The sequence below is a fragment of the Brassica napus genome, chromosome C4 (assembly GCF_020379485.1).
Source record: "Brassica napus cultivar Da-Ae chromosome C4, Da-Ae, whole genome shotgun sequence".
In the NCBI taxonomy this organism is placed as follows: Eukaryota; Viridiplantae; Streptophyta; class Magnoliopsida; order Brassicales; family Brassicaceae; genus Brassica; species Brassica napus.
In genome coordinates this window covers 9,569,905-9,586,461 of record NC_063447.1, presented here as the reverse complement: position 1 = coordinate 9,586,461, position 16,557 = coordinate 9,569,905, and the positions used below count along the sequence as shown (strand labels likewise).

Sequence of the window (16,557 nt, the reverse complement as noted above, 5' to 3'; positions counted from 1 at the left end):
GCTGTGGAGAGTATGGTGCGGTTAGGTCTCGCTTAATTCCGTTCTTCTCGCAGTACACTTGAAACTCTTGAGAACAAAATTCTCCTCCTCTATCTGTCCGTAAATTCTTGAGTTCTGTACGAGTTTCTTGTTCAGCACGTATCTTAAAAGTTTTAAACTTTTCAAAGGCTTCGCTTTTCTCTTTTAGCAATGCCGTCCACATGTATCGAGAATGATCATCTATTAGGACGAATATGTATCGACTCTTGGCTGGGGTTGGTGGCGTGATGGGTCCACATAGGTCGGCATGTACCAGCTCAAGGAGATTCTTTGCTCGATATGATGTAGCTTGCGGGAACGGCTTGCGAGTTTGTTTTGCTTTTAAGCAGGACACACATGTCTCGGAGCTGTGATCGATATCTGGAACGCCGTTTACAAGCTCCTTACGTACCATGAGTCTCATTGTGTCCTTGCTAATATGCCCCAAACGTGCGTGCCATAACGTGCTGTCTCCTAACCCCTTTACTTGTAGACATTGTATGAGATCGACCTGTAGAGTTACTTTATACAATCGATTCTTTGCTCTAGTACTCCTAACCATAAGCTGTCCATCTCTATCATATAGGCTTAGTTGATTATCTTTCATACAAACTTCACACCCAACTTCTGTAGCTTGTCCTAAGCTGACGATGTTACTTCGTAATGCCGGTATGTAATATACATTCCTTAGCACTTTTTTTTCTCCACCTCTAACTATGAAACGGATCGAACCTTTTCCCATTATGTCTATCCTGGAATCATCTCCGAACCGTACCTTTCCAGTGATCGTTTCGTTCAGCTCATAGAAGAACAGTCGGTTACCACTCATGTGGTTGCTAGCGCCGTTATCAAGGTACCAGATATCCATCGAATCTTCCTCACCCTCAAACCTCTTAGGATCTACCTTGTTCTCGTTAAGGTAAACTATCTCATTCATCATGAGAGCGTCTGCTTCTTGTGTGTTGTCTTCCTCCTTCTTCTCAACGGTTTCTTGAAGATTCAACAGTTTGTCGGGACAATCCGTAGCATAGTGTCCGAGTTTGTCACAGTTAAAGCAGGTAATGTGAGATGTATCACCTCCACCAGCTCGTCCTTGCCGATACGCGTCCCTTTGTTGTTGAAACGATCCCCGCGCGCGGCCTCTTCCTCGCCAACCTGTTCGTCCACTGTGTCCTCGTCCACGATTGTTATAGTTATTGCCGTAGTTCTCCTGCCTCGAGTCTGCGTACATCAGTTTACTCGAGTCATCAACTGTGTCTTCTTCTTCTTCAGTTATTCTTTCTTCGTAAGCTTTCAATCTCCCAATGATATCCTCAAAGCTTGTCAAGTTTAAGTCCAATACTTGCTCAAGTGAAGCTACAATATGAATATACTTCCTTCTTGGCAAGCTTGACAAGAATTTCTTGACAATCTTTGGCTCCTCGATTGTCTCCCCTAAGGAGGCTGCCTTGGAGGTTATCTCTGAAAGTTTTCCAACGAATGTATCAATTGTGTCTGCGTCTTTCATCTTGAGTCTATCAAACTCAGCCATCAAGGTTTGTAGTCTTGCTTCACGTACTCTCTCTGCTCCTATATGGCGTGATTTCACAGCATCCCAAACAGATTTTGCATTGTCTAAATCTCCGACTTGAAGAACCAAAGCTTCAGGTATTGATTGGAACAACAAGGCGATGGCCATATTGTTTTTATCTTCTGCTTTGCTCCCAGGGTCGATTGTTTCCCAGACTTTGCTCACCTTTAATGATATCTTCATCCTCATAGCCCAAACTGTATAATTTGAAGAAGTAAGCATCGGAAGCTTAACAGATGCAGCCCCGACATCTTTGGTGCTTAGCACGAGATCATCTTTCGTATCACTCATAGTTGTTTATGCTCTGATACCAAATATAGAATCACAATATCAATAAGAAGTTCTTCTCTTATTATTCAATCACAAAGCTCAAACTTAATATCTCAAACTCACACACTTATGCACCACAATATGCATTACTATATATAGGACTTAGACATGTCCTAATCCTTATAGTATTATCACACACATAATATCCTAATCCTTATAGATAATCATAACTTTTAAATAAGAAAAAGAAAACTTGCAACTCAAGCTTATCCAACATATATGAGATGGTTGAAAAGGTTATGGTTGATGTAACGAAACAAGTTGGTATCAAAATTAATTTCCTGCGATTCACTAATGGATTTTTTCTCCTTTACAGTTTGTTTACAGACTTGGACTTAGGAAGGCTTCGTTCTTCCAATGTTTACACTTACAACAGCTTACACTCTCTTTTACTTGTGTTTTTTTTTTGCTAAATGTTTAATACTGTCTCGGTCCATCCGTTTCATAATACATAAAGTTTTGACTCTTTCTACACATATTAAGAAATTTACTTTTTTTTAATAAACTATTAGAAAGATAATTTAAAATTAATTTATCTAACTATGAACAAAAATAGCAAAAACATAATTGGTCACACAGTTTTTGATAAAATTAAAATTATCTAGATATGTGAAAACATCATCTATTATGAAACAACAAAAATCATCTAAAACATCATCTATATCGAAACGAAGGGAGTATCATTCATGGAATGAAAGTTTTAGTTACAACGAATTGAATCTGAATCGGCTTAACAGCAATTTTGTTCCATTTTTTTTCTACTCTCTTTCACAATGTTTCTAGTTTAGACCTTGTCGAGTGTGTTTCTCCTTTTATTCGCTCGTCTACTTGTGTGTATTTATTTTATCTATTTCTTTGTTTTACTTGCTAAAACAATTCTGTTCCAAACGTTACAAAAAGAAAGTTTCGTTTCAGGACATTGTATTGTTACTTGGATAATAGTAAAGCAGCTAAAAGTGAGTGCAAACGATAGTTTTAATGACTCTTCGTTTCTCTCGACGAAACATTTAAGAACCCATTCGATAGGAGAATATGTCCTTTTTTTTGATCAACCAACTATTTCATTAAGAAAGCATAAGCAGAAGCTAAGAGTTTAAAGAATACAGAGCAGATTTTGCCAAGGCATCTGCAGCAGAGTTCAAGCTCCTAGGTACATGAGCAAAAGAAATAGACGTAAAAGATAGGGATAGATTCTCGATATCCAAATTGATTCCGTAGAGCTCCACTGGATGTTGTTTCGAGGATACTGCATTGATAAGCACCTGGTTATCTGACTTAAGGCAGATATTGGTGAGATGAAGAGCCTTGGCCTGTAACAGGGCTTCCTGTACAGCTAGTGCCTCGGCCATCAGTGGTGACGCCACAAAACGCTCCGTCGAAGTGTCCTGTCTTGTCTCTTCCAGGCGTGGGTTGTGAAGGACCCAACTACATCCTGCAGTTTTGTCCTGGAGTCTCCACGCCGCATCCGTATACAGAGTATTAAAGTCAGTCGATGTATTATTATGTGCCCTGGTGCCATTGATGTCCAGTGAATGCGGTGATTGTTGCCCTCTCGATTGCGCCTCTTGCCATTCCCGTGCGAGTCGCAGAGCGTTGCAGATAACCTCATCAGGATTGAGTCTTCTGTTCTCAAATACACCAGCAAACCCAAGGAAAAATATTAACCAAGATACCCATAGGAGGGAGACAAATCCAAGTCGCTGATGAGACCAACATCTGATCAAAGGTGGCCGTCGCTTGGATACTGATAGGTCTCGTAGTAGGTAGGTTGTTCCAGATTCGTTTTGAGTAGTTGCAGTGGAGGAAGAGGTGATCAGCTGATTCCAGGGCTCCACATCGCGCACACGTAACTGGGTGTGTTAGAACTCCTCTCCTCTGTAACGCTTCTCCTATAGGTAAGGCATCTTGCACTATTTTCCAGAGAAAAACTTGAATCTTTGGAGCAGTCTTGACAGACCAAATGTTTTTTATCCAGTTGAAACCTTGGATTCTGTCCTAGGGGTTGATCACGTTTTGTGGTTGTCTATTCTCCTCTTGTTCTTGTTGCTTGACTGTTTCGTAATATCCAGACTTGGTTGAGTAGGTTCCTGAGTTGTTCAGAGGCCAGACAAACTTGTCTATGGCACCGAGCTAACTTGATCTCATGCAGAAAATGTGCTCCGCATACGCAGGCATTAACCGCTGAATCTTCGGCTTGTCCCATTCTCCTGACCCTCGTAGCAAGAGATCAGAGACATATGTATCGAGCTCGTCTTCCCTTGCAGGACCTATTGGTCGTACTAGCGTCTCAGCTCTGATCCACGCTTCCTGCCATACTCTGGTAGTGTTTCCATCGCCTATAGCCTTGCCCAGGCAAGGTGTAATCAGATCTCGACCATGAAGAATCCCTCGCCATCCATGGGAGCAAGCTACTGTCGGCTTCACCGTAAGAAAGGAAGCCTTATGGCAGTATTTACCCCGTAAGACTCGAGATAGGAGACAATCCGGTTTGGTAAGGACCCGCCATGATTGCTTAGCAAGGAGTGCTTTATTGAAGAGCTAAATGTCACGGAATCCTAACCCTCCAATCTTCTTCGGTTTTGAGAGCTTAGTCCAGGATGTCCAACACATCTTTTTCTTGTTATCACTCCCGTCCCACCAAAACCGGGTCAGCGCTGATTCAATCCTCTTACATAGGCTAATCGGAAGTTCGAAACAAGACATAGCATGTATTGGAGAGGCTGATAGAACCGGTTAGACAAACTGTTGGCATGTTGTCTGATCCTATCTACTATTGAAGTGAAGAGGTCCTTCTTTCTCCGACCAAAGTGTTCGGGGAGGCCAAGGTACTTTCCCACTCCTCCTTCTCTTGCTATACCAAGGCGAGATTTGACTCTAGCTCGAGTCTCCTGGGTTGTTTTCGCAGAGAAGGTGATAGACGATTTGTTGGTATTAATTGTTTGGCCGGATGCAGCTTCGTACTGTTGGAGTATCGAGTGTAAGGTGTTGCAGCTTAATTCATCAGACTGCAAGAAGAACATCGTGTCGTCTGCAAATAGGAGATGGTTGACCAGAGGTGAACCCCCCTTGCTACACGTATTCCAGACAATAGACCCGCCTGTTGTGTTCTTCGACATAAACCTGACAGCACCTCACTGCATAGGATAAATAGGTAGGGAGAGAGCGGGTCGCCTTGCCTAATACCCCGTGTTGGAACCACTGTGCCTTGTACTGAATCGTTGACTAAGTACGAGTATGAGACTGTCCTAATACAAGTCATAATCCTTGAAATCCAGATGCTGTGAAAGCCCAATCTTTCTAAGACTAGTTGGATGAAGTCCCATTCGAGCCGATCATATGCCTTACTCATATCAGTCTTCACTGCCATTGAGCACTTCTTCTTGGCATTAGAGATCTTGAGGTAGTGGAGGATTTCATGTGTTATGAGAACATTATCGGAAATAGCCCTTCCCGGTACGAAAGCTGATTGGGTTTCCGAGATAATGCCATAGAGAATAGGTTGCAGGCGCAGCGTAAGGATCTTTGATATCAGTTTATAGACCACATTGCATAGAGCTATGGGTCTATAATCTGAAACCAGCTTCGGGCTCTGAACCTTCGGGATAAGTCTCACATGGGTGTCATTTATTTGCTCCGATAAGACCCATGTTCTGAAAAACTCTTGTGTCTCCTTCGTGAAAATGGGACCAACTATGAGCCAATTTGACTGAAAGAAACATGCCGAGAAGCCATCCGGACCGGGAGCTTTGTCGGGGTGGATAGAGAACATAGCCACTCGTACTTCCTCAGCCGATGATACTCTGATCAGCCTGTCATTCGTATCAGATGAAATATAGGGGCAGAGTGCTTGTTCAACCACAACTGAGGGCTCAAAGGACTGATCAGGTGAAGTGTTTGCTGTAAAGATAGTCTGAAAATAGGATGTTATCTCTCCAACAATCTCGGATTCCTCATATAAAGGAGCACCGTCACTCCTTTCAATTACAGCAATACGATTGCGAGCCCGTTTTCCTTTACAAACAACATGGAAATAGCCCGAGTTCCTATCTCCAGCTGCAAGCCACATAAGTCTGCTCCTCTGTCTCCAAAAATCTTCTTCATCTTTGTAAGCTCTAAGGAGTTCCAGGTTCAGACGAGAGATAAGAGAATCATCCCCTGTAGTATCAGTCATCGCTGTCTCAATATCAAGTTTTAGTTTCTCAATTCGCAATTTGCTGTTGATGGACTGTTTTTTGCTCCAGGCTGATATGGCGTCTACATCTTGATAGGCAATGTCCCACTGGCAGGTGGGGGGCTGAGTTCCATGTTTCAGTGATCAGGAGCTTAATTTCCGGGTTGTTACTAAGCCTTCTATCATACTAGAAGAGCCTGCCAACCTTCTTCTTCGTAGCGTCGATGTAGGTGATGATTGGTCGATGGTCTGATCCTTCAAATTCCATATAATGACATCTCCCCGATGGAAAGAGATCAGACCAAGCGCTATTTGCCATTGATCTATCAAGTCGGCAATGAATCAAGTGGTTGTGCCTCTTTCCTCTCCATGAAAGATAGTTTCATGTGTGTTTGAGGTCAAACAAGTCCCCACTTGATAAGAAGTTGCGGAATGTGGTGAAAGAGCCTTCTGCTCTGCTCGGTCCTCCACTCTTCTAGGAGTTATCAATGATTTCGTTAAAATCCCATGTGATAATCCAAGGTATGTCTCTGTTAGCGGCCACAGCTGACATATGGTTCCAGAAAGCTTGTCGAAGTGTAGTCTCTGGTTCTCCGTAGATGAAGGTAGAGTGGAAAGAGATCCCTTTAACTGTAATCAGGGTGTCGATGTAGTTTTGTGATGAGGAAAGGATCTGCACTATGATGTCTTGTCTCCAGAAAAGTGCTAGTCCACCACTTCCTGGTCTAGTTGGTGGTAGCAGGAAGTGATTATCACCATCCAGGAAGTCTAACTCCTTGAGAATAAAAGAATCAACATTCTTAGTCTCTGATAGGAAAATTATAGCAGGTGAGATCTTCTTACGGATCTCTTTTAGACGTTGGACTGTTATGGGATTTCCCAAACCACAACAGTTCCAACTCAGAGTTGCTAAGGAAGAGGAGGTGTTTGCTGGGGAATATCCCGAGCCTGTCGATTGCTTGCCGGAAACACTCTAGTATGTGGGAGTGGGGTCGTTGAGCTGGGTCCTGCAACATCTGTAGTGTTAGTCCCTGCAAGGCCATTTATAGGAGCCACTTTTCTCTTAACTGCTTGGCCTGAGGGAGTAGAAGCTCGTCCCGTAGTATTAGCTGGTGAGGCTACAGAGATTTGGATATTTCGCTTCCTTGAGTTTGATCCTTTAAAGACTTTTGGAGGTCTTCCTCTTCTTTTGCTTTGTTGTGGGGGTTGGCTAGTCTCTAGGGGGATGGTGACCGTAGTCAATTCGATTTCCATCGCCTCCTCCTCCTGAGTTACTGCTGCAATTGTCGATACGAGGTATGTTTGTTGGGCTGCTTGCGCTGCACATTCCGCTTCCACAATACCTGCAGCTGTCTTCTCCATCAGACCATATGCTTCTCCACTTAACACCCTTTGTTTATGCATTGCACTCTCCACATGATCAGCTACATTCATGTATTGGTATGTAGCATCTCTCAGTTCCTCCATTACTTCTTCAGTTGATCTCGGTTGTGGGAGGGTCAAGTGTTGTGGTGGCGGGAAATCTTCCCTATCTAGGTTTCTCTCCAGCGGGAGTCTACCCTGTCCTGTAGTTAGCTCCTTGTTACCACTACGGGTGGTGCGCTGATCCTTGACTCGCCACTGCTGTTCTGTGGGCGAGGTAGTGTTCTGGTTTAGGTGTCTCCGGTTTGGGCCAGTTCTGCATGTAGAGTATTGGGGAGAGTTTTCAGTAACTTCATTTCTTCGAGTGGGGCTGCGTTCAGTTCCTGAGCATCTTGGCGGTTCACGCTCCAAGGTTGGAGCTATCTTATTCTTGAGGGGTGGTGCTCTAGATTGGTAGGTAGCTGCACGTTCCCCGAAGGGGTTACCATGTCGATCCACTCGGTGCTGGAATGCTGTGGCCTCTCTCGCGTGGCGCACAGGTGGTGAGGTTCTCTCTGTGTGCTGGTGGTTAGAGAATTGGTTCCTAGAAGGAAGATTAGATCTTTGGGGGCCTTCCACAGAGTTGTGTGAATTTTCCATCTTCAAGTACTCTCTTATTTCTGTAGGTGGTTTATCAGGGCAGGTCCGTTCCAAGTGAGAGAGCTTCAGGCAGTAAGTACAGAAGTTTTCCAGTTTTTCGTACTCGAGCGCTATTACACACTCTTCGCCCCCAGAGAATTTAAGAATCGTGTCCTGAGGAAGTGGTTTAAGACCGTCCATCATGACTCGAACTCTAGCTGTTGTCTTTGTGAGGTTGTAGTGTTCCAGTTCACCCAACTCTTGTCCAATATCCCGTATGATCTTCTCGTCCCAGAAGTGTAACGGAATCCCTTTAAGACTTATCCAAAAGGGGATCTGAGAAGGGAAATAAGGTGAAATAATTGGCTCCCACTGTTGTAGAATAATCATCCATCGTCCGTACTGATAAGGGCGGTTTGCTAGAACTGTGCACATATCTTGTTCATCTTGGAATCAAAACTGGAAGCAGTCATTCCCCAAGTCGGACCCATGAGCTCTTCCCACTAGATTCCATTTCCTTGTGAGGTAAGGAAGCACCGATGCCATGTTTTGTTCTCTCCGGTTTGTAACCCTACCAATGAGTGTGAGAGCATTCTCACTGATGAGTCTGCTGGTGTCTAGATCAGATGCTCTAATTCTGATTCTTGGTCGTGTTGGCTGGCTCACCATTTTGCCTTTGCCTTTCTCCTCCGTACTGTATCTCCTCATGTTGTACAGAACAAAGTAAAACCAGAGGTGTGGTGTTGGTGTGGTGAGGATGCGTAGTCTCTTAGCTGCTTGTTGAGAAGTGATAGTATGAAGTCGTCTCCTGTATTTCGCAAGATAGCCAGGTGAGGAGCTGGGTAGCTACAGACCCACCGTTAAAGCTGTAGGTTTTTGGTTGGAGGAGCCGTCTAGAGGAGTACACGTCGACTCTAGCTCGATCTTCAGGCGGATATCTCGCTGTTCCTGTGAGTCATTTTGCAGGGATTCGAGTTGGGGGCGTTGGTCTTGACTCTGACATTAGTAGGGCCGTCGTCGGAGTAAGCTCCGGCCATTTTCCGGTGAAACTCTTTTATAGCTGTAGGTAATATCCAGTGGGTTCTCACTCAAAGAGGAAACAATTTGAATAAGAGACCGTGACAGAGAAATGCATGATAGTGAAAAAAGCTAGAAACGGTAACAGACTCGTGGGTAAAGCGGGGTTGCTTGCATTGTGTCAGCTGGGTAATAACCAATCTCTACTTTCGTGCCTGGGAGCATTTCTCAACTTTGAAGTATCTATAATAATTTCTAAAGTAGATACCAAACTAGGAGAATATGTCCAATATAAATTTTATACTACAAATATAGGGCTGAAAGCTTCACACGTTATATTTGATATTCACTTGAGCAAGTTAGTATTCACCTAGCTTAGAGTATCTTCAAAAGATACTATATAACTTTAACTATAAAGTTTTTTATTCTCTAAATAGAAACTTCAAAACTTCAAATTTGAAGTTTTGAAGAGTAAAACTCTATGTTTGAAGTTTCACTACTCAAAACTTCAAATTTGAAGTTTCATATTTTATTTGCATTTTGGCCCTACAATTACACATCACATTTATAATTCATAAATATTTTCTTGTTTATTGTTTTAATCTTTATAAAAATTGTATTTCATAAATATTTTAAGTTTTGGTTACAAAATTTTAGTTTACACATAAAATAAAATAAAACTTTAAAATAAGATTTTAAATATTTAAGTTTTGCTTACAAAATTTAAGTTTACACATAATATTTTATGTTTTTTTTTTTACTTTTTTGTTCTGATCTAATGTATTTATAAGTATTAATATCACCCGATTTCAATAATTTTTATCTGTAATCTACAAATTAAAAATGAGGAGATCCATTTTTACTTAAAAATGCACTAGTAGATCATATATGAATTACGAAAAATAACTTTATAAAATAATATGGTATTTTGCTTGAAGTTTAATATTAATTAAGTTATTTTGTTTAAAATTTTATATTTTAATATAATATTTTATTAATTAATATTGTTGTAATATGTTTATACTAGTGGTTTTTCCGCGCTACGCGCGGAGCGATTGTTTATTGTTTTTATAAATATTTTATTTATGTTGTACATTTTTTACTATGGAAGTTAGTATTAGTGCTTAGTTTTTCATGAAATCAACAGCCAACATTTTGCTATACACGATGATGTTAAGTTTTGTTTTAATTGTGCGACTTTTATTTTACAATTATGTTTTATATATATTATTATTTTTTGTAATGTATATGAGATTCATGATCAAAGTTGTGGATAATGTGTATTAGGTTTAGAAGTGAAGATAATTTCTATTAGGTTTAGTAGTGTGAAGATATATTGGAAGGAAATGGTGAATTGTATGTTATAGCCTCAGCATTTGAAGTTTAAATTTAGAAATTTAGCTTTGATTTATGTTTGAAATGTATTTGTTTTTTTATATTATTGTTATGAAAAAGTAATGGTGGGAATGAAAAATATATATTTTTGGGGATAAATTATTTTTTAAAAAATTATTTTGCATTAAAATTTAAACAATTGTAGAAAGCAATACAAAAATTAAACTGAAATTTAAACATAATAAACCCCATATTAATTTTGTGTAATCAGAAATTAAAGATTACTTTCTCTACGTACTGGTCAACTTATGTTTGTACGAAGCCATTGATTAATGCAAGAAAAATAAAAAATTATGTTCCCAGAACCTCAGAAGATGCACCTTTGCCGTATTTGAGCAACGGTCTGCTCTCAAGTTGGCAAGAAGAATATATGAAGATGACATATCTGAAGGCGTCTATCGGATTGCTTAAGCTATAAGATATCTCAATGGTGTAGATCTTTATCGCTCCAAAACACTTATTTATAGCTCGACCTTGGATATGTTACAAACACAGCTTGTTAATGAGAATAAATGAGACGGAGTGAAAAAAAAGGTGGGGTGAAGCTTAATGATTGAATTAAAGGTTGATTTTAAGTGAAAAATAAGACGTTACCGAAAAACGCAGTCGGAGACGATGGAAGGTGAAGTCGTCGATCAGCTGAAGATGGCACACCTAACTCTAAACACAAACGGGTCGCATATATCAAAGTATAGACCAAGAAATACATATAAATGCCCAATAAATAATCATAAAATTCAGATAATCCGCGAGCCAGAAACACCAAAGAAAAAAGAAGAAAAAAAACCACGAATTGGAAGAAAAAGAAAATGGAAGAAGCTCTCTCTTTGGTCGACACGTGTCGCAAAATGGAGATATGAGGGATGATGTGGCGCATTGTGGAGAGTTTCTCTTCAACCTTATTATTATAGATAGATGGCTTCTTCTTTTTTCTTCTTGTTTATATAATATATATATATAGTTTGAGTTAGTTTGAGAGTTGCAGCGCTCATGTGTGCTATTTCTTTAGGTTTCCAAACACTTACCTCAATGGTGAAACTACCCATAGCTAGGAACAACAATGGAATCACTTTTGCTTTTGCAAGTAATTTTGTCTTTTCATATATGCTTTGTTGTATGTGTAGAAGAAGCACGTTTGAATTCATATAAAAAATTGGGCCCTTTATAATTTTATTTATTAAGTTTTAATGTTTTTTTTTGTGTTTAAAAATATGAATTCATATAAAAAATTGAACCATTTAACTATTAATACAGGGAGGACACAAATTATGGCATGAGGGTGAAGATATCCTACGTCATTGATGTCTAAAACATTGGAAAAATCAAAAGTGAAAATTTTAATAATTAAACCAACTCCATATTTAACTGAATGGCAAAGAAATTTTTTTAGTTATTTTGGTACAATGTTAAATTGTTGATTTTTTTTTTGTAGACTATGTTCTTCGTTTTTAGAAGATGTAAACCTTTTTCTTGAATGATTGTCATTCCAGTTTTGGTTGTAATATGGGGGGGAACAAGATACAATTGACCATGGCTGAATACCAATTTTGGCAGATATATGAGTATATCTTTTATTTTTTGCTCTTGGCTCTTTTTGTCCATGTGTGATTTCAACCAACAATTATAAAAATATGAAAAAAAATATTATAAACTGATAAATTAGTTAATCTTCAATTAATTTTAAATGTAAGTAAAAGCATTATAATTTTATAATTTTCTTTTATAGAAATATAACTAAAATATGATGGTTACGTATACTTATGTATGCTTATAAAATATATAGATTTTTTAATATATAAGTAAAGCATGCATTTGATTTGTATTTAGTTATGTAACTAATTTTTGAAAAAATAATTATACGTCTTCTCATCACATTTGTTACATGCTATATTCAGAAATTAAAGTAAAGGAATATTGTTTAAAATTTATAGAACCTAAAAACCGCATTGAATATTATATATGTTATGAATTTCTAACATTTTTTCTACTCTTTTTGCATCCGAGACTATTTGATAAAATGTTTATTACTCTTTCATTTTAACTCTGATCACTTACTCTTGCCATTTAAGTATACTATATGTTTCCCAACATCATCAAATGGCTTTTATGACCACCATGTCCATTTCTGAAAGGAAAAGATTTACATAACAAATGCTATAAACTTAACAAAAGGAACGTAGGGTCCAATTTTAAACACATGTTACAGCCTGTATTTACAGGTTTCTTCTATTGTTTTTTAAAAAAATATATAAATTACTATTCTGAAATCTCTAGAATCATAATGCAGCAGTCCATAGCATTTTGAAACATGTTGAGATTAAGGCATTACCAATCATGGCAAAAGCTCCCAGTAGGGTTCACTCAATCAGTGCATTATGATATGTTAAGAAAATCGAATAAAGAAAAAACTGACAAAAGCTCTTACAAGGAGGACATGAGACTCAATTTTATTTGGTATAACACTTATGAAGTCAGCTCTAAGACTGAATTCAACTTCATTGAGTCGCCTAAAGATCGTCACATCCACTTCCTTTAAACAGAGAGCGATTCAAACAAACTCTTCTCCGTATGAATAAACTTACCTCTCGCGGATTGATAAGTACATGCTGGTGTAAACATATAAATAACTCACCGGTATCAGTAACACCCTTCCCCGCTCCCACTGAATAGATAAGTACACTTTGTATAAAACTCACACATGAACATCCTCTCCAAACAACAATAATACGAAAATATATGTCTATATATCGCAACAGATATTGTATGAAAATAAGATAACTATCATATAATCAATTCTTAGAAAATCTAGCAAGTATTTGCACTATCGACACAATAATCCGAACATCCGAAGCCGATAATGGTAGATTACTTTGCAGCTGGTGTTATCAAATTCTAGATTATTGTCCCTCAACTTTGTACCAAAACGAGTTAGACTTTTGTTGAAGACCCATATATTCAGTTCTATAATTGCGTCGCGTTGACAAAACTTGCAACATATAGATACATGAATATGATGCAATAATACAACTATATGAATGGTGGTTGAGGTCATCACCCCCTTCTAAACTTTCCATCTATTTTTTATTTGGATTTCTTTCTTTTACACCCCATAAAATATAATACTTTAACAAAGATCTCCTGCTGTTACCCAGATCGCTTAGCACACCCTCAATTTTAAGTTTAATATATCACATTTTTAACTAAGCCAAGTATTGCGGTTAATATGTAATCTTTAAAATGATTAAGTTAAAATAGTTTAATAGAAATATTTATTCGAAATTGGTGAAAATAAAAAGGTATAATTCGTAAAATAGAGGGACTTATTGGAAACACTAAAAGATATTGGGAGTGGTTATATAAAACAATGGAAGACAAAAGTGATAAAAGGTGTTGTGTCGGAATGAGATCTGGTACAGAATTAAAGAAAAAGGAATAAATCGATTCGTGAGGGATTGGAAGAAGGATTCGAGGCGATCATTTGGGCGATGAGGTAATCAGTGTTTATTGTGATGTGATTCGATTATTAGATTTCCTTTTCTTTTTTTTCTTTTTTTTTAAATCTTTATGGAAAGGAAGTATTCCTTTTTTTTTCTTCTTCTTCTTAAATCTAACAAGTAGACTCGTGTGTCTGTTGTGTGTGTGATATGTATATATAGGAAAGCTTGGATGGATGGTCTCTTGAGAGACAATAAGACAATGTTGAAAAGACATGGCGAAGTGCTACCACACGATGTCGTTGAGCTGATCCTGGAGAAACTTCCTGTGGTGTCTCTGCTGAGATCCAAGTCTGTATCAAAGACGTGGAAAGCGACAATCGAGTCCCCAAGTTTCAAACAGAGACAACTACTGATCACCCTTAGGAAATCACGAGGTCCAGATATCCTATACGTGACCGGGTTTGGTAATGAAGAAGAAATATTAGAAGAAGGTAATATTATGGTGGGGTCTTGTGAAATTCGCAGCCTCAAGTTCCCTACAAGGAGCGACAAGGTTTGCTATGGTGCTTGTGACGGACTTGTATGTCTTTTCAGCAACCGCAACCCGAGTGTCGTCTTTAATCCCGCCACTAGATGGCGTCGAAGCTTTCCTCATTCGAGGGTTCAACCGCGCATCATCTCTAAAAAAAGAGTCTGCCACACCCGAGAACCTCAGCTAGGATTGGGCAAAGACAAAGTCAGGGGCACATACAAGCCGGTTTGGCTCTTTAACTCATCTGAGTTTGGCCTAGACAATGCCACCACTTGTGAAGTTTTCGACTTTACCACTAATGCTTGGAGGTACGTCCTCCCTGCTTCTCCCTATCGGATTCTTGAAGGCCAGAAGCCTGTGTATTTCGATGGGTCGCTTTATTGGTTAACCGAGTGTGTAGAAACCAAGTTGTTGTCTTTTGATCTTCACACGGAAACTTTTCAAGTCATCTGTAACGCCCCCTTTTCCCATGTGCCTGACCCTCGCTTACTAGTCTTGTGCATCCTCGATAACCGCTTGTGCGTATCCCTCAAAATCTATCCCACCACAACCCAAGTGATATGGTCACTCGACGGCACATGGAAGCAAATGTGTTCGATAGATCTCACCAAAACCACTTTTCATGACCTTCCTTATTTCCCCCGACCAGCACTGTTGCCAATAGCTATTGTAGACGAGACCATATTATTGCTTGGTTATAGCTGTGGTTCACCACTGGTGATACATGATCTCCATACCAAATCCTATGTTTTTGACTCCTTTCCTAAAATGCTTGAATATCCTCTTTGTTATTTTCCTAGTTTGTTCTCAAATTGAACCATTTTTCTTTGTAATTTATTAATCACTTTTCCGCGCTACGCGCAGAGCGATTGTTTATTGTTTTTATAGATATTTTGTTTATGTTGTACATTTTTTACTATGGAAGTTAGTATTAGTGCTTAGTTTTTCATGAAATCAGCAGCCAACACATTTTGTTATACACGATGATGTTAAGTTTTGTTTTAATTGTGCTACTTTTATTTTACAATTATGTTTTATATATATTATTATTTTTTGTAATGTATATGAGATTCATGATCAAAATTGTGAATAATGTATATTAGGTTTAGGAGTGAAGATAATTTCTATTAGGTTTAGTAGTGTGAAGATATATTGGAAGGAAATGGTGAATTGTATGTTATAGCCTCAGCATTTGAAGTTTAAATTTAGAAATTTAGCTTTGATTTACGTTTGAAATGTATTTGTTTTTTTATATTATTGTTATGAAAAAGTAATGGTGGGAATGAAAAATATATATTTTTGGGGATAAATTATTAAAAAAAAATTATTTTGCATTAAAATTTAAACAATTGTAGAAAGCAATACAAAAATTAAACTGAAATTTAAACATAATAAACCCCATATTAATTTTGTGTAATCAGAAATTAAAGATTACTTTCTCTACGTACTAGTCAACTTATGTTTGTACGAAGCCATTGATTAATGCAAGAAAAATAAAAAATTATGTTCTCAGAACCTCAGAAGATGCACCTTCGCCGTATTTGAGCAACGGTATGCTCTCAAGTTGGCAAGAAGAACATAGGAAGACGACATATCTAAAGGCGTCTATCTGATTGCTTAAGCTATAAGATATCTCAATGGTGTAGATCTTTATCGCTCCAAAACACTTATTTATAGCTCGACCTTGGATATGTTACAAACACAGCTTATTAATGAGAATAAATGAGACGGAGTGAAAAGAAAGGTGGGGTGAAGCTTAATGATTGAATTAAAGGTTGATTTTAAGTGAAAAATAAGACGTTACCGAAAAACGCAGTCGGGGACGACGGAAGGTGAAGGCGTCGATCAGCTGAAGATGACACACCTAACTCTAAACACAAACGGGTCGTATATATCAAAGTATAGACCAAGAAATAAATATAAATGCCCAATAAATAATCATAAATTTCAACTAATCCGCGAGCCAGAAACACCAAAGAAAAAAGAAGAAAAAAAACCACGAATTGGAAGAAAAATAAAAAAGAAGGTTTGGTCGACACGTGTCGCAAAATGGAGATATGAGGGATGATGTGGCGCATTGTGGAGAGTTTCTCTTCAACTTTATTAT

General features: G+C 38.5%; 1 protein-coding gene across 1 annotated transcript; it reads left to right on the top strand.

The window, feature by feature from the left end:
• Positions 1-12,437: 12,437 nt before the first annotated feature.
• LOC106380441 (F-box protein At1g11270-like) lies at positions 12,438-15,357 on the top strand. Its single transcript, XM_013820200.3, has 2 exons — positions 12,438-13,971; positions 14,138-15,357. Exons 1-2 carry the CDS (start codon positions 13,967-13,969, stop codon positions 15,264-15,266), a joined length of 1,134 nt encoding a protein of 377 aa, XP_013675654.2. The 5' UTR covers positions 12,438-13,966; the 3' UTR covers positions 15,267-15,357.
• The last annotated feature ends 1,200 nt before the right edge of the window (positions 15,358-16,557 follow it).